This window comes from Piliocolobus tephrosceles, chromosome X, assembly GCF_002776525.5.
Source record: "Piliocolobus tephrosceles isolate RC106 chromosome X, ASM277652v3, whole genome shotgun sequence".
NCBI lineage: Eukaryota > Metazoa > Chordata > Mammalia > Primates > Cercopithecidae > Piliocolobus > Piliocolobus tephrosceles.
This window is the reverse complement of record NC_045455.1, coordinates 78,737,465-78,756,448: the sequence shown is the minus strand read 5'-3', so window position 1 is coordinate 78,756,448 and position 18,984 is coordinate 78,737,465. Positions and strand designations below refer to the sequence as shown.

Below are 18,984 nucleotides of genomic sequence, written 5' to 3'. Positions count from 1 at the left end.
AATAGAAAATTTGGTTTAATTTATCTTCTCTTTAAAAGTACTTCTTAATAACAGCATGCCATCTAAGGAGAAGTAAAAGAAACATCTGACATTGGAATGTAAATGTTAGAGCTGTTTCAAGGCCTCTGGGTAGGTAAGGAAGGACCATTGAACTTGTGTATCTTGATAAAATGTGGCTTATTCTCTGTGAGTGAGGATGCAATTTAGTAGGAGAAAATAATTATAATGTTTTTGCTCATTGAAATCAAGATACAGGATTCACATATATAGAAAGTAGTGAGACTAACGTGGGTAAAGAAGGAAAGCTAAAGAAATGTAGTGGAAATTGTGTGTGTGTGTGTATATTTATACCCTTGATGAAGAAAGATGACATAACATGTCTGATGAATAGAGCCCATAAGGATTGCTTAAGTTTCAGAAAACATATTTTTTACAAGATTGTATTCCCATGATGAATCATAACTATTCCATTAAATCTTTAATACAGTGCTGAGCTGGCTTGATCCTGGAATTGCATGTTATTATTACATAATTGAATCAACAAGAGCAGCAGACATTTTGTTTTGCTCCTTACGTTGGCTTTACTCCTTTTCCATATCTAGTAAAAACCTTAAGAGAAATTTTCTTAATTAAATGACTGGGTGCTCATGGTATAAAATGGAATGATTTTCTAGCCAGAATAAATGTGGGGACTGAAGTAATGTTTTAGCTACTGATACATGTTGAGTGTTTAATTACAGAGCCAAAACAAAATGAAAAGGATTTCTGCTTGAAAGCTACAGTGAAAGAAAGAGATAAAAGATAAAAGCCATGATGGAAAAGATACCCTACTAGATACACTTATGGGAATGAAGTACCCTTTACCATTGTTAAGTAGTAGAGGTTTAATTTTGATAATCTGGTAGTGTCAGAGATCAAAGAACCCTGGAATTTGGAAATTTTATATTTGTCACGTGGCAGATTCTTTTTGTTCTCTGTCGAGTTTTGGATGGGAGAGTTTGAACTGGCACTTCAGAAACGTTGGTATTCTTCAACAAGTGCTTCTCAGCCTCCCCTTAGATAGCCTGGGGCTTGGTGGCATAAACAACAAGTCTTTGTTAAGGTCATTTCTGCATCCACACATCTGAATTTTCAGATACGTCTAGAGGGTCTTTTCACCATCTCTTCCCTTTATATATATATATTTTTTCCCTGGCTCTTTGCCACGTTAGTATTATATTTTGCCATCTTTCTCATGTCATATCATTCCTGTTTTTCCAATGAGTAGGGAAGAAGTTCACTGGAGTTGAAGGTTATCTGAGACCACAAGCCTTTTTTCAAGTGAAATGAGATTGGCCGTAGTTTGGAATTCTAAATACCAGATTATCAATAATCTCTGTAAATACAAAGAAATGTATTTTCTTTTTTCATACCTTGCAACCCATGTGGCCAATATACTTACTATAGACAGTCACGGGGATTTCTTTGAAGGTGCTGCCACGAACAAACTGAAAATAAATGTTTATATTTATTAGCATGAACTGCGATAGTTGTGTTAACAAAACCATGGCACCATTTTAATTCTTACTAAAGTAAAAATAGTGAAGCTATTATTACATTTAATAGAAGTGAAGTCCTCTTATAAATCATCTTCCAATTCAATGCTATCAGGTCAGAGGGCATAAAAATCATTGGATTCATTACACAGATTTAAAAATCATAGAATAATTTATCCAAAGTTAAATATATTTATTAAACACTACTTTGTTTTCTGCTAGTTTTACCCTACATTGACAAAGAAAAATATTCCGTTGCCTTTAATCTGTGATTAGTGACAATTTTTTATACATGAATGTTCTTTCCTTTTTATATTCTGCAGTGAAAATATTGAATGATACAAATATTTTAGTTATTTATGCATCATCTTATTTTTCTAAATTGGACTGTAAACTTTTTGAATAAAGACCATGTCCAATTTAAATACATATTTTTTTTTTTTTCTTTTGAGACAGAGTCTTGCTCAGTCACACAGGCTGGAGTGCAGTGGCGCTATCTTGGCTCACTGCAAGCTCCGCCTCTCGGGTTCACGCCATTCTTCTGCCTCAGCCTTTCGAGTAGCTGGGATTACAAGGCGTCCGCCACCACACCCGGCTAATTTTTTTGTATTTTTAGTAGAGACGGGGTTTCACCGTGTTAGCTAGGATGGTCTCAATCTCCTGACCTCATGAACCGCCCATCTCGGCCTCCCAAAGTGCTTGGATTATAGGCGTGAGGCGCCTGGCCCTAAATACATACTTTTCATAACACTTTATACAATACTTGGTCCTGAGTAGCTTTTGATAGATATTTGTTGAACAAAACCACGAAGAAATGATGTCATTTCTTTACAGGTGGTCCTGTGTTACATAAACAACAAAGAGCAATCCAAGACCAGTATATATTTACTTACTAATGCATACATTTCTAGCCTGTTATGTTAAACCTGTAATATGTGTTCTACACATTAGAAATAAATCAAGTAACTTTTAGTACCTTAATTTGGATGTATTTGATTAATTTATTAAGTATTTCCAGCAGTTGATCATTTCCAACAGGTGCGTCTATGAAGAGGAATATTAAACGAATATTGGTAAAAGCATAAAATAAAAATCTAGGTTCATATTAAAAGACTGGTCCATCAATGAGTTCAATAATTACAAACCTGCTGGATAGAGGAGTTTATCTACAACATGAATTACACCATTTGTTGTCATGATGTCAGATTCTTTTGATTTCAGTTCATTCACCAAAAGTGTATCATTTACCTGTCAAAATAGGCAATTTCAATGAGGAAATTTAATTAAGGATGAATATTTAGATGACTTAATGATGGATGAACACTATCATAAATTCATTCTAGACAACTTACTTCTTTCAGAAAGATTTTGCTTCCTTGTGTGGTCTTTAAAATGTTAGTAACGCCAGGTTCAAATCCTTTTCCAATGAAAACTCCTGGTGTCAGGTGATAAAGAATGATGTTTTGAAGAGCATTTTTGTCCCCTAGGGGAAAATATATGTATACTTTTATTGAATAATGTGACTTTTTGATAGACAAGGACTAAGATACAAAACATTTATTTGTCTTTATCTTTTTCCATATTTTACTTTCTCATAATGTCATTATTTTCTCAAGTAGATATCAATGCTGTGTCAAAACACACAGTCACTTCAATTAGCCTAATCAAAATAGAACCCAACTTACTGGGAGAAAAACATCTAATTATTTTGTAAATTATAACTGTTTTCTTCTTTGTCCCCTATTTATATGGTCTTTAATAGAAACCACATAAGTGAACATTTAGCCCAACAGTAAGCAGTTTAAAAACATTACTGAGTGACCCTCCACACATCGCAAGTGGAGGAAATAAATGGAAACTAAAGCTAGCCATGAATACCAGAGAAGGGGGCGTTTTTAAGACAGACATCTGGACAGGAAAGCTTGAGAAGTAAGGGAGATCCTGAAATGAAAGGGAAAACATCTGGAATTCACTTCTACTTACGTATCAGAATTTCTTTTTCTTCACTAGTCATTCCCTTAAAAGCATCATTGGTTGGCACAAATAACGTCCAGTCTCCAGGTTGTGTCAGGAGCTCTTTCAAGTCTGCAGCTTCCAGTAGGCTGAGGAAGGTGCTAAGTGGGGAGAATGTATATGTATTTTGTCAGATTTCGATTTAGGCAAGTTCATCTACAGTGCATGTAATAGAAATGAATCCATCTATTGTGGAAAGCATGAGAGAACTGCTCATACATTTTCACATGTTTCAAATACAATTCACCTGTTAAAAGTTTTATCATGAAAAATGATTGAAATATACAATATAATTTTTAAATTTTTTCATCTGATTTCATCCTATAAAATTGACAAGTTCACACATAACAAAAAGAAGCATTTGTGCCATTTAATACTTCACAAAATACTTGGTATATATACCATCAATTTCTAAAAACTATAAGAAAAATATCAAGGAGTAGTTTCGTCTGTTAGATTTGTTTTCCACACACGAAATCATGTTATGGTGTACCAGAAAGTATCAGTGGAAACATACATCAATTTTGAAAACACTTGTATGAACATTTTATTCTAAATTCCATTTTCAACCATATAGGAGACTGAATGCCTTTTGGGATACTGCCTATGAAAAAAAATATGCCAATAGCTCTCATTCTTTGTGGAGGTGCCACTAATAGGCTTACCTAAAGCGCTTATCTTGTTTTAACTTTTCATGGAGGGATTTCTCTGCTGGCTTGATGATCTCGCGGAATATGTGAATAGCACCATTTCTCCCTTGCTTACTCCCTCTCTCCATGCATGAATTTTCAATGCAGACAGCCTAGGAAAATAAAGAAAAGTATGGGATATTTTTTTCCTTGCTTGAAATTTCCCATATAGATGTAACTACATAATTCAATTTCCAGATCGGCCCTTCTGAGAGGTTGCCTAGTGTCTGAGGCCACAGGAACAGCCTCTTTCCTCTGTTTTCAATGGCTCACACTTCTTACCTAGACAGGTTTTTTTATTAAAAGTCAAGCTACCCTGTGGATCACGCAGGTAATTTTGTCAATAAATTACAAAAGTTCCATGGAATCCCACTTCTACAATTTTTATAATTTCTATCCAGTTTTGAACTATTTCTCCAGACCCTGTTTTGGTCAATACTATCTGTAAGGCTTCCTCACTTTAGTGCTTTCATTGATCTTCATAAATACTTATTTTCTTGACTGTAAGACTCTATTCATCATTGTAAGTCAAATCTTTGACATATTTATAGCTTTTTGAACAAATGTGATATATATATACACATATATTTGTATATATAAAATTTAAAGTGCAGCACGTTTAATGCATACTTAAAAATGTTTGGAATTGTGTAACTATAGGGAGCTGCTGACATGTGCCAGATTCAGTTCTAGGTAATGTCTGACTTCTTGCGAAGTCTTTTAGCTATAGCTGTATGTGTTATCTGGACAAGTACTGCACTGTAATTTTGATAAGCAATATTTCTATAAATTTTCCTGCAGCAAAAAGTACGTTAGGGCTGGGTGCAGTGACTCATGCCTATAATCCCAGCACATTGGGAGGCCAAAGTAGGAGGTTCACTGGAGGCTGAAAGTTTGAGACCAGGCTGGGAAATGTAGAGTGAGATCCTATCTCAAGGAAAATTAAATTTAAAAAATCAGGGTGGTGTTGTGCACCTATAGTCCTACGTACTCAGAAGACTGAGGTGGGCGGATCCCCTGGAGCCAAGGAGTTTAAGTTTGTTTAAGGTTACAGAGAGCTATGATTGTACCACTGCACTCCAGCCTGGGTGACAAAGTGAAACTGTCTCTTTAAAAAAAAAAAAAAAATACATTAAGACCCTTTTATAGAGTCCAGAAATCTCTATGTGTCAATAAAGGTTTATCTTGAGAGCCATTCAAAAGATACTCAGATGCTGACTGGTTATTTTACAGTATGAGGCCACCTTGCGTATTTGATTCATTATAATGAAATGTTCTGAAATGAAGAACATTTTAGTAGAGACAACATAGTGCTAACACACTGTGTAGCCAGTGCAGAAACTAATAAACACCTTGTAAAATATTTCTTATTGCAAACAGTTATCATAAAGAAAAATGGTGTGTAGGCAGAGAACAGAATTACCTTGAAAATTGTAAAGTACTCTGCAAATGAAAAGTTTATTTAAAAAATTTACCGTTTTCTAGAATTTAAAATAATTGATGCTCTAGAACACAAAGTTACTCATAATGAAACACATGCGAACTATCTAACTGCCTGAGTTTTTAATACGTAGCACTTGTTGTGGACTTGGCCCACAGTCTTTTCACCCACGCTACCCAGTTCCCTGATGCTTCTGTGAATATTCGCTGTTAGAACCACACTCATAAAATTCTGTGGAATATTCATTGAAACAGCGTTCTTTGACCTGTCATTTGACAGACTATTTTGTTCTGATTCACTTACTGTACGATATACGAAGACTCTGAGCTGTTTGCCTCCAATGGTTTCCAGTATTTGTCCATTGTAAAGCTCATTAAGGCCAACTTTTACTTTCAATATGTGATTCTGCAAAATTAATTTAAGAAGGCGCTGATCCATGCTCAGAGTATCATCTGTGAATTAAGAAAGAGCATTATTTTATTTAGAAACATTAAAGTTTCTCCTGGTAAGAGACAATCATATAAACAGATAATCCCTGACAATAATATATCAATATATTATAATATAATAGTATATAATAATATAATATCATGGATTTTGCACTCATATAATACATGAGTCAACTAAATGCTATAAAGCTGACAATTCAATTCACCAAGTAGAAACTCTGTGACCTACTGTATCAAATGACAATAATACAGTTCTAACCAGTTCAAGCAATGAGCTTCACCTCTGTAAGGGCTACATAGTTTTATAGTGGTCACTGGCAAATGCTAAACCTTAATGGTGGCCAGGGTTTTGTATGATAATTAGATATCCATTAGTCATATGAAAGAACTATTGATGAATTCTTTGTAAATTAATATTGATTACTGGAAAGAGAATCAAAGGAAACAACCTCCTAAATATGGGTTATCATCAAAACACATGGGCAGGATTATTACAAAGAAGAAAGTCAGGATATCTAGGAATTCAATGTTTTTGATTAATTGTTTTTTATACCATAATTTAGCATTTGGAAAAACATAAAAAATGTGTTACCTATTTTTAATTAATAAATTTTGCCAACAATTTAAATATGTCTGTGAAATCATTGTCCTGAGAAAGGTGGCAGATTGCATGAATCTGATCATGGTCTGTGAATAGCAACTACTAGGTGAAATTCTATATATACTATTTTACATCATGATATGGAAGTGTATAATGGTCTCTTCATTTTATTTATAATTTACACCCTTACTGTCTAAATTTTGAGATGCAAAATACACCTATTTATTTCTAAATACTATTATGTTAGTAGCAAATAAATCAGTTTTTTTTTTAAAGATCTATCAGTGCATCCTTATTGTACTGGAAATATTAGATTCACAGAGAAACTGAATATGCTTTTTAAAAAAAATTTTTTTTTTTTGAGATGGAGTCTCACTCTGCTGCCCAGGCTGGAGTGCAGTGGCGCCATCTGCCTCCTGGGTTCAAGCAATTCTCCTGCCTCACCCTCCCAAGTAGCTGGGATTACAGGAGCACACCACCACACCTGGCTAACTTTTGTACTTTTAGTAGAGATGGGTTCTCACCATGCTGACCTGGCTAGTCTCAAACTCCTGATCTCAAGTGATCCACCTGTCTTGTTCTCCCAAAGTGCTGGGATTACAGGTGTGAGCCACTGCGCCTGGTATGAATACTCCTAATTACAAACTTTCTCTGTAGGCTATTATCCATTATAATGAAATGTTTTGAAATGAAGAACATTTTAGTAGAGACAATGCAGTGCTAACACACTGTGTGTGTAGCCAGTGCAGGAACTAATCAATGCCTCATGAAACATCTCATTTCTTACTGCAAACAATCATCACAAATTAAAGAGTGTAGGCAGAGAGCAGGAACAACAGTGTCCAGTACATACCAGAAAATGCATTATTCACAGGTGCCAGCAAAGTGTATTCTCCATCTGGCCTCAGAGCCGATGCCAAGCCTAATTGGGCCACAAGATCCGTGAAAGTGGTTTGCTGTTTTCCAGCGAGCTCAGTAACTTGTTTGGCTGAAAAAAAATAAACCATCACCATCCCAACAATGTCATCATTGCTATTATCTCCATCATGAAACTAGTAAGTCAATTCCTGACTGTTTTCTAATATTGTAAGCTATTTACTGCAATGTCAATGTGATAAGACATCCTCCTGCTCCCTAATAAGAGTTCCACTTCCATTTTTTGGTGGGGGTTGATAATCCCAATGAATTTCTGAAGGGAAATATTTTTCTGTCTTCCTACTACATGTTTCTTTAATTCTGTATTGTTCATCTGTCATCTCTCTACACTGTGAGTTCCATAGCTTTTTCATTTATCCAAAGCTGACCATTTGGTTAGATCTTTCCTTCTGTTTGCAAGAAAAACTCTGGCACTGTGAAAACCATTATAAATATTAGATGTCAGAAACCCTAGAACGCCAAAGATTCATGCATGGAGTGCCCGTCACTACACTGCCTATCTATGGAGTACGCAAGTAGCTCACTATTTGTTGTGTTAGTGCTTTGCATGGCATTCTTTATACTGCACATTCATTTTTCATGGAGTTACTCTTTGAGACAGCATAATTAGTAAATTATAGTAAGTAAAATAAAAAGAAACGTTGCTTACCAGAATCAGGAATTAGGACCTGATCAATCAAATGGATCACACCATTATTTGTCACAATATCCTTTTTGTTCACCATTTTGATTCCATTTACTGTTATGCTGTCACCGTCACATCCTATCTCAATTGTATTTCCTTCTAGCGTCTCAAAGACTGCTCCTCCCATAATAGACTCAGAACACTGGAGAGTATTTAAGATGTGATACTTCATAAGAGCTGGAGAACACAATGAAAAGTTAGCTTTCGGATCAAGGGAAATAACATTTGACCCTGAAAAGGTGTGTTTCATTGTGGAACTAAGTAATCCTTAAAATGTAGTAAAACCTAAGGATTCACTTAACAGCTTTAAAATCCTACTTATGTTCTAGAAGTTTTTTCCTATCAACTACAAAATAGGAACAGCTCAGCTTCGTAGGAATAATAAGAGGAGATCAACTTCAGGAAATGATTGGTGCAGCATTAGAAAACGTGGTAGGTTAAGTTCCAGCTATCATAAGAAAGTAACTCCTGGGTGAAAGCAAGAATTGTTCCTTTCAGAAGACCTTTGACTGGCACAATGGCTCACACATGTAATCTCAACACTTTGAGAGGCCTAGGTGAGAGGATTGTTTGAGGCCAGGAGTTCTAGACCATCATGGGAAACACAGCAAGACCCCTCTCTACCAAAAGAGAGAAAAAGGGAAGGCCTGTTAAATTCCAGAATGCCCAAGAATAGCATCTTGTAATAGCTGCTCATGGCAGAATATTTGTACATAACGTGTAATGTGGTCGATAGAGGCTGAGGATAAGACAAATTATTTCTGCAAGGCAACTTCTAGAAAGTAGCCAAATAAAGATGATTTATTGAAGGGCCTCTGGAAGGATCTATGCCTCAGCTACGTTGTATCTATCCTGCATCCTAAAATGTTCTCATCTTAAGCTGGTCAAATGTATTTTGGGATAGGCTGAGTAAGTGAAGTATGCAAGCACAAAGTAAAACCTATCTGACAACAGAAAGGAAGCTTGGCAAGCCACCACATTCTTCTGTGTATCAGTAATTAGAGGCCCAGGAGAACCATACGATTCTCACAACTCATACAGAATTAAAAACATTGCATAACATGCATACAATATTAAAATTTGATGATCTAATATTTCTTTCCAGCACCTGTTAATCTTTTTGAATATCTACTACTTATTTACTTGAAAGCAGTATGAAAGAATGTGATCTTAAGAATATTCTTATTATTTAAGAATTATACTCTGCCTACTCTTTCAAGGACTTTTAGAAGACTTATAGTACATCTCAGAATAAAAATTTTTCCTTGCCTTTGCTTATTAAAACTAATATTATTGGCAAGAACTAGCCTCTTTTTAATTCCCCTCTCAGAATGCTGGGAGACTTCTTAGGAAAAATTTTAACTACCTTCAGAAGCCACTTTGTCTCCCATGATCCTTTCTAGGACACCTCGTGGGAGTTTCTCAAAAGCCTCATTGGTGGGAGCAAAGAGTGTGAAGTGACCATCTCTTCCAAGGGCCTCCAATATGTCTGATGTGATGGCAGCTGCCTGAAACACAAATGCGCTTTTCAGAGACTTTCACATTGTAAATCCAAAAGAAAATTACAACACACTTAGCCTAGGCTGACATGAAGGGGCTGATTCCCACACTATAAAGGCTTCTTGTTGTTGGATCTTCAGAATATTACTTTTTGACACAACCATGTCTTTTGCAACTTTCTTCAAATTGTGTCTGCAAGAATGGGAATTCTGCCCATGTTTGTGGGACTGTAGCAATATCCAGCAGTATATATAACAGATGAACACGTTCTAAATGCACTAAATACACACCAGTCACATGACTAACCATTCTTACTCTATCATTTCCACAGAAATATTTCATATGAGATGGTTTCTCCTGTGTAAAATGAAAATAGTAGCCATTTCAAAAAATGTTATATTTTTGCCAGATTTAGTAGCATTTTTATTTTTAGATTTTGACAGGAGAAGAGGAGGGATTTCAATGACTCAAGACAATCTGCTCTTGGACTTACTCTAAAAGACGAAAGGTCATCTTCTGCTTCAATGAAGTCTTGGATTGAGGTACTAATTTGTGTAAGGACACGGTCAATGACATGGACCACACCATTTGTTGCAATCTGGTTCCCATGGATAATTCGAGCACAATTAACGGTGACAACCTATAATTATTTGGAAAAATCAAAGTGCTGAAACCAGAGACATCCATTGACCACTGAGACTGCAAGCCCATTCCCAGTTTTTCATTTATACTAGTAAATGTAACAAATGGGGAACTATATTCTAAATGGAAATGCTGTGGATGAAGATGTACATGTTGTTATATCTAAAAAAGAAACTGTAAAGGAAAAGGGAACCAGTTGAGAACCTAAGTCTATTCATACTTAACATATCTAGCAACATAAGGCAAAGGTGCTTTTTTCTTTCACATTACTGCTTTTTTTCCTCTCTTTTATACAAATAGTCATAAACTTTTTAATGTGGGTAAATGAATTACATAAAGGAGTCTAATCAGTCCTAAAAATTAAGTTTTGAGAAGGAGAAACAAATAATTATTGTATAGATATAATTAGTTCTAGTGCAAGAACTTCCTAACTATTGCTTCGTCACTGACCTCTTTTGTCCCTGAGAATCTGGCTGTGGAAAAAGTTCTATGACCCCATTGGCAATTTTCCACAAAAACTGATCCAAACACACAAGTACTACAGTAGTTGGAGTGGGGAGTAAAAGAACACTCATTCTTTGATGATTTTTTTGCTACTACAATAAATTATTTCAAATACATCAACTACTAAAATTTCCTTTTTTAGAATACTTGTCTACTGTCAGTGAACTGTTCATGTAATTTGTCCTTTTCAATCACTCTTTGGTAGAAATTAATAACCAGATTGGAAATTTGCATGCCCTCGATTTGGGGGTAAAGTCGTAATATAGCACTTTACCTTATTCTCACTAATATTTTATTATTTTTGTGAGCATTACATAAAAAGTATAGACAAAATTAAAGAAGGTATTTTTCATAAGTGTACTTTTTACTGATAAAACTTACCCCATTAGGATAATGGTTAATGAAAAGCCCCAAATTGTTATACATTGAAGGGATAATCATGCCATTTTTTAAGTCCTTGGTCAACATTCTCTTATTAATCATGTGGCTATGTAAAGCATTCAGTAATTCAACATTCACGTTGCTCTCCAAACCTCTACGGATATCCTAGGAAAAATTGCAGTGATAGAAATTCAATTTATTGTGGAACATTAGTAAAAGTCTTATGATCACCCTATTTCTACTCTCTTGCTATTTTCTCATTGCATTATCAGATGGTCATACGAAATTGACATAAATAATTTATATTATTCAGATTGGTTAAGGAATTTTATAAGTTCAGATACTTAGTTAAGGATCCTGAATGTGATAGAGTACTTAGACAGAACACACAATTTTTAAAGTGAATATGTTGATGAAGAGACAATCTTGATATAGCAAAATGATAAGAATTAGGGAGATATGAAATTATCACGTATTTAAAAATTTTAAGTGGCAAACAAAACAAAAATGACATTGTATTTGTATGCAACACTTGAGTTTTAACAAGGGTTTCATGTTTATTCCATAACAAATTCAAGAATTCAACCGTCCTGTACCTTTTTATGTATCCAACGCCATGTATTATATTATGCTTTACTCAATGCTATGGGAAATATAATGATAAATCAAAAAGTCACAACCGTTTATCAGTAGCAGCAGGTAAAAGTAGACACAGTAAGATACAGGACAGAGGGGAAAAATGCTTTCAGGGCTCAAATAAGAAAGAACAGCTATTCAGAAGTAGTTTGGAGATAGACCATGATATTTAAATCCATAAGGAATGATGTGTGGTGGTCTTCTAAGTCCAGTACTGACATAAGGTGAATGCCAAGAGAGCAAAAGTTGTCCAGTTTGGTTAATACACACTTTTATGTTTCTCAGATAATACTAAGAAAGAAATTTAGAAGGGTATGTTGGACAATAACGTGGATGACTTCCATGTCCTAAGAAGGAGTGAAATAAACTGGCAATGAGGAACCACTGAAGATTTTGTGGCATTGGAATTTAATGACTAGAACCAGGCTTCAGGAAAGTTGAGTGGTAATGTACAGCAGAAATGAGAGTATCAGGGGGATCACTTTAGATGAAACATGAGATAAGGCTAACAACAGCAGTTTGTAAGAATTGGAGAAAGGAGAGGTAAGGATGGCTTGACAAATATCAAGCCTGAACATTGAGACTGGTACTGCCAATTGTGGGTAAAAGGATCTAAAAATACAATTATTTATGGGGTGAAAGAAAATTGCATATGTTTTAGATAACTTTTGTTTAAAGATGCAGATGGTATATCCAAGGATAAATACTAAGATAAACAGTAGAAATATTCTACTGAGGTTCGAAGAAGACACAAGTCCAAACAACAAGCGTAGGTTTAATGTTTGTATGCACTGAAGTAATACCTGAAACCATGTTAAGTGCATTTAAAGAGCAGAGTCAAGTTGCTGGAAGAAATTCTTAAAAGTTCCATTCTTTAAGGCAAGGAAGAAGAAGCGTCAGCAAAAGGGACTGGAGAAGGGGTTACAGATGTGGTGAAAGACACCCAGAAGAGAGAGGTCTATAATCAAGCAGTCAACCACACAGCTAATGTAGCAAGATAATGCCTACAGATATATGCCTACATTTTGTTAAGTATATTTGGCTCTAGTAATAATTATCAATTCATCTCCATATCTAGTAGAAAGTAGGAATATATTTTTGTATCAGTTTTATGGATTCGGAAATTGAGTAATTTAAGGCATTGTAAATTAGACTGTGCACAAGTCTAAAAATCAAATGTATTTTCACATTTCCTTTATCCACATACATGTGTACAAATTTGACAACCTGAACATCCATATATATTTACATATAATTAAGCATACATAATAAAATAGTGCTATATAATACAGCTTATGATAATTTTAAATTTCAGTAGGCTTGTTAACTTACCTTTCTGTTAGATATGTTATCTGAAATTACATACATATCCTCACAAACAGGAAAAAGGAAAGGAGCAAAAGAGAATAACAAGTGCCCTTTCAGCCGATTCTTGGTTCCCCTTCTTTAAAAAATTAACGTATAAGTCTCCTAGAGAGTTATTCTATTTGCGGATGTATTAAGGTATTTTACTTTCCTCAATAACTCATCCCTTTAGATATCCTCATACATGCACAATAGAAAGATACACAATTTCTACTAATATCCAAGTTAATAAATCAGTTCAAATGAAATAACAATAACAGCAAAAAATAAATCTATTGATAAAAATACTGAATTACAGAATCCAAGTTGTCCCAAGCCTCATTACTCGGTGCGAAGTAAGTGAAGGATCCCTTTCCCTCGATCTCCTCCCTCAGTTTTGAGGCATCAGAATAGCGCTGCGTTGTGGTGGCTCCCACGATGCCCAGAGTACCATAAACATGGTCAATGGGCAAAACTGAAATAAGAAAGGAATCAGTACTGGGGATAATATTCTCAGGATATGATTCATAATCATTTAAACTTTATGCTATGTTTCCCAAGACATTTAACTAATAATTTTTAACAATACAATTATGTTGAATAATCATTTTTATATAAAAGTTATCTCTTGAGTGCTAAATAATAAAATGCTACTGAAAAACATGTTACATATCCTTTGTGTTAAGGATAAAAAATTTTAAACTCTTATCTTTGTTTAACATTTAACCTGTTTAGATGTCAATCCCGCTATGTCAATAATAATTCAATTTTAATTCAATATTATCTATTATTTAAATCTACCATTTGTATAGATTTGGGTCCCTAAAAATATGTAGGCCTGCTTGTTTTCATTATAAGTTCTGGTAGCAAATAATTCAAAATATTTAATCCTTCCAGATTATCTCTTCCAAACGTCAGGAGAAAGATTCATGCGTGAATGTCAACCTAAACGGATTTATCTCGTAATGTGCAGTCAACTTATTTTTTCTGACCCTATTTGATTTGAACATTAGTATAATTTGATTAATAGCATAGAATAAATTGTTATTAAATTTGTGAATATCCTTAGATTTGGTGACACAACTATTAAGTATAAAACCGGGATTTTAAAAGACCCTAAAAAGATGGAGAAATTGAGTCAAAATGAACAAGGTTAAATTTAACAAGTTTTCATGTAATTCCTATGCCTAAATTGAGAAAAACAAATCCTAGAGACCTGACTTAATGGTGTATGTAAAAAAACTGGTAATCAATTTTAATTGATTCCAAATTCAATATAAGCTAATGATGTAACACGGTTACCAATGACATTATCCAAACTGCAAGGTCTCCCCATATCAGGTACTTATCTTGGTATTGTCTTAAATGCTCAGACCCACATGGATGGACTTTAAATATCAGTCTAGGTTTATATTCAGAAAAAAAGATTACTGGACTAGAGACTTTCTGTGCGTTGGTGTTATAATGGGGAGGGCTTCAAAGTCTATGTCATATTAAAAGAATTGGGGATGGTTAGCCCAGAGAACAGAAGATTTTATTCAAGAAGAGAGGGTAGCCAGAGGAAAGGCGTGATGATTGGCATGAAATACCTGAATGGCTGTCATTTCCAAGAAGAAATAGATGAACTATTTATGAACTATTTTTTTTTTTTTTTTTAGTTGGCAGAGGTATAGGAAACCAAATTTCAATATAACGAACATTGTAAAATCAGAGCTGTTAAACTAGAGAAGATGAGATATCACCAGATAGTTAAGTTCCATGTGCCTAGACAACTTCAAAGAACAGGATTTTATAAAGAGTTTTGTTCCTGAAGGGAAGCTGAACTAATTTAAATTTATGACTAAGTTTCTGTTGTATTGCCCAGCATCCAGTGTATGAGAAATGTGTTCTTACATTTCATCATCGTGATAAATTCATGATTAACACAAACATAGGAGGGATATATTTTGGATTTAGGATGGTGCTGAGTACACACATACACAATTGGATTCTCCACAAGCCACCTCAACCCTTTCCTTGCATATAAAGTGTTCCTTATTTAATTCAAGAAATTGAGATTTTACCTGCTGGGCAGCCTTTCATTCCTTCCATTCTCATATAACCAGGGCAACATTCATACAGCACAGTCCTGTACATTGGAAGAAAATTAATATTAAAATGAGAAACTAAATAGGATACATTTTGACGAAAATTTGACAAAATATTTCACTTATTGCCTTGATTTGCTGAGATTCTAAAAATCAGGGTGTTCTTTTTCCTCCCCTGATATTTTTTTTCTTTTTTTTTTTTTTCTTTTTTTTGAGACAGAGTCTTGCTCTGTCCACCAGGCTGGAGTGCAGTGGCGCTATCTAGGCTCACCGCAAGCTCCGCCTCCCTGGTTCACGCCATTCTCCTGCCTCAGCCTCTCGAGTAGCTGGGACTACAGGCGCCTGCCACCGTGCCTGGCTAGTTTTTTGTATGTTTTGTAGTAGAGACGGGGTTTCACCGTGTTAGCCAGGATGGTCTCCATTTCCTGACCTCGTGATCTGCCCGCCTGAGCCTCCCAAAGTGCTGGGGTTACAGGCGTGAGCCACCGCGCCCGGCTGATTTTTTCTATATTTATATGAATTTGATTTCTCACTGCAGTCTCATGTTACTATAGAAAAGTTCCAGAATGTTGATCCAGAAGAATGAAATTTGGGTCCCAGTTCTGTTACTTGGTTTACATGTGAACCTTGAGCAAGTCATTTAATCAACTGGAGTCCCTGTTTCCCCAAGTATTTAACATGAATATTAGTAGCTATGATATCTACTCAGAGTAATTGTGAATCTCAAATGAAATAATGCTTTTGAAATCATTTTGTAAACTAAAAACGGGTATAAATGTGCTTTAATAGAAGTGGAAACATAAGAAAATACATTGAACTATTTGAATCCATAACATGCTATCTCATTGGTAACTAAAATAATGCTGTATTTGGTTTGAATTGCCAGTATAATTATTAACTATTATATTACATATAAACTTTAAAATCTTTTTAGTTGTGTAAAATTTGATAAAAGTAAGTAAGTTGATTTTAATATTAGAGCTTAGTATTCAAGAAAATGTCATCCTGTTTAAAGTGAACAAAGTGTGTTGAGTTATACAGGCAATAATTAAGGTAACAGACCAGAAAATTCAAGATATCAAGATATGCAAAAAATAAGTTTATCTAATTTACTATATTTTGAGGGAAAATAGTAATTTAAAAATATATGCTTACAAAATAAAACCTGATTATATTAATATATAGCTATATTATTACAATATAATCCTAATTTTTATTTTTTCACATTTCATAGAATATTTTCTGGATTTCATCATCCAACATAGATAGCCTATTTTAACTAAAACTTTACATAGTTACTTATGTTTCCTTTCAATAGGAATATAAAGGTACATGTATCAAACAATTAGAAACAGGGATTATTACAAGTAAAAAATGCACATAGTTTTGTAATTTTTAATTGATACATATGTCAGATTATGACAATCATAGATTAGTTATTTTGTAATTCACTAATTAAACATGAATCAGCTAATTCAGATGCTATTTCTTTTCTGACTTTAATCTAGTTGTCATAATTGTAATCAAGAAGTATGAATGAATCAAATAATTTATACATGAAAGAGATTGCCGAGTATAAGAATAAAATTTTTTTAGTATGATAAAAATGATAAAAGCAAACTATCAAGAAGCAAAAATTTTAATGATGTAAGAGATAATTTTATACAGTCGAGTAAAAGTAAATAAATGTTTTCAAATTGAACCCTGCTACATTAAGTAATTATTTAGGATTTGTAGTCCTGTTTATAACCTTGAATCCATATTCTCTATTTGTTAATAAAAAATTCCTGGCATGAAATATTGGCTTAAGAATCATAGATAGCTAAAAATATGGACAAAATTAAATGGGAAATACCCACTTCAAGTTATTCTCTAATTTTAATATAGTTTGAAGAATAGTTGGTATTGGAAACATACACAAGGTACATAGGAGCCTTACGCAAATCATAACAGAGCCTCTAAATAATTTTATTTACATGAGCTCTTGTAAATAAATCTAATTATTGGATATCAAAAGATTAAGAATTGCTTATATATTAGCTGTAGCATATGTTGTAAACAATTTAATAAATGAGATACAAATGTGCTTATTCCATAGACTGATAATACTTGAAGTAAAATAGTGAATAGAAAAGGAAATTTAACAAAGAAGTATACAGCAAATGCTAATATAACAAGGGTCAGTCATCATGTAGAGAATTAATGCAGTAGATGAGATAAAATTCCAACAGTTCATTGTAATATCAGCTGATAATTGAACAATATGGTTATTTCTGAGCAGATATTTTGAAAAGAAGAAAAAAGGAGTTTTTTTCAGAAGAACATTTATGCTACCCCAAACTCAATGTTCCCATATGGTCAGTAGGGCAAAACAAGAGTAAAAAAATATCATTGCTACACATAGCTCTAAACATGAGAAATTTATTTTTGCTTTCAGAACAGTATCTAATATTTCATGAGATGCCAGCTAAAAATGTCACAGACATTCTCTAGAGGAATTTTCCAGAATACTATATTACTAGACCAATATATATTTTGGGCAATATCTTGACCCTAGGAGGCTTCATGTTTTTCATTAGGCCTGCTCAGTTTACTTTTCTCAAATCCCCAGAGCAACTTTTCAGCTGAAAGGCAAACATTTCTGTCATCTGATCGTAAAGTCCTGAAGATATCTCTGGAAATTTCAGCGAAGCAAGCAGACAGCAGACCAGTCTTTCTGTCAATAGTATTGATTTCTTTGGTTATTTGAAATAGGCATTTACATTTATTTCAGTGCCCAGATGTAACTATGTTTTTGAAAATGAAGCTACTTTAGAAAATTAAGCTGATAAAATTGAATAAAGGAGACACTGTTACATTTCTGGTTTAAAAAAACGAAAAAAAAGAAAAGCCAGGCTTCAAAGTAGTGTTTTTTTTGTTTTTGTTTTTTTGTTTTTTAATGGAAAGCAAGAAAGAATTTTGGTATATCCTCTGTACGAGTCTTGACATCTCTCATATATTTAGATGGTTAAAGTAAATTGATGGCATTCTTCTCTATCTTCTAGGAAGGATGTAATAAGCATTCTCCCTAACATTTCAGGGTGAAGGTCCTTTCTTAGAACCAAGAGGAAAACTCAAAGCCTTAGAATCCCTACTGGGGCCTAGCTTGCAGCATGCCAGAGACCATTGTAACAACTGATTGCATTATAATTGTGTGAATGACTCACAAGTCTAGCAGAAGTCTGCACAATAATAGGAATAATGTTCAGGTCAAAAGATCATATCGAGTCGAAACTCTATTAAGCCAATGAGCAGGGGATGGTCAGCAAGGTCCTCTGGTGCCCTAGACTTGGTTACCATGTGGAGATGCAACCCAGCTAAGGTTAAATGCCTTATATACATGTTCTTACTTAGAAATAAAGACATTCTTGTGCATTTCAAATATGCTTCATGGTGTCCATGAATATAAAGAACCAAGAGGAAAACTCAAAGCCTTAGAATCCCTACTGGGACCTAGCCATTTCAAATAGGCATGCCATTTGAAATAGGCATCTGGTCACAA

The 18,984-nt window shown here is 34.2% G+C and overlaps 1 protein-coding gene across 9 annotated transcripts in view; it reads right to left on the bottom strand.

Moving 5' to 3' along the window:
• POSTN (periostin) overlaps window positions 1-18,984 on the bottom strand; it is a 35,334-nt gene that overhangs the window by 13,164 nt on the left and 3,186 nt on the right. For all 9 annotated transcript variants that reach the window (XM_023208858.1, XM_023208861.1, XM_023208862.1 and 6 more), the window contains exons 3-16: window positions 15,420-15,484; window positions 13,674-13,831; window positions 11,377-11,541; window positions 10,343-10,489; window positions 9,716-9,857; window positions 8,314-8,526; window positions 7,582-7,716; window positions 5,982-6,130; window positions 4,214-4,350; window positions 3,519-3,649; window positions 2,888-3,018; window positions 2,681-2,783; window positions 2,512-2,579; window positions 1,442-1,487 (exon numbers count right to left, since the gene is read on the bottom strand). In XM_023208858.1, the coding sequence (XP_023064626.1) occupies window positions 1,442-1,487; window positions 2,512-2,579; window positions 2,681-2,783; window positions 2,888-3,018; window positions 3,519-3,649; window positions 4,214-4,350; window positions 5,982-6,130; window positions 7,582-7,716; window positions 8,314-8,526; window positions 9,716-9,857; window positions 10,343-10,489; window positions 11,377-11,541; window positions 13,674-13,831; window positions 15,420-15,484 (1,790 nt within the window). The remainder of the gene's footprint in view (window positions 1-1,441; window positions 1,488-2,511; window positions 2,580-2,680; window positions 2,784-2,887; window positions 3,019-3,518; window positions 3,650-4,213; window positions 4,351-5,981; window positions 6,131-7,581; window positions 7,717-8,313; window positions 8,527-9,715; window positions 9,858-10,342; window positions 10,490-11,376; window positions 11,542-13,673; window positions 13,832-15,419; window positions 15,485-18,984) is intronic.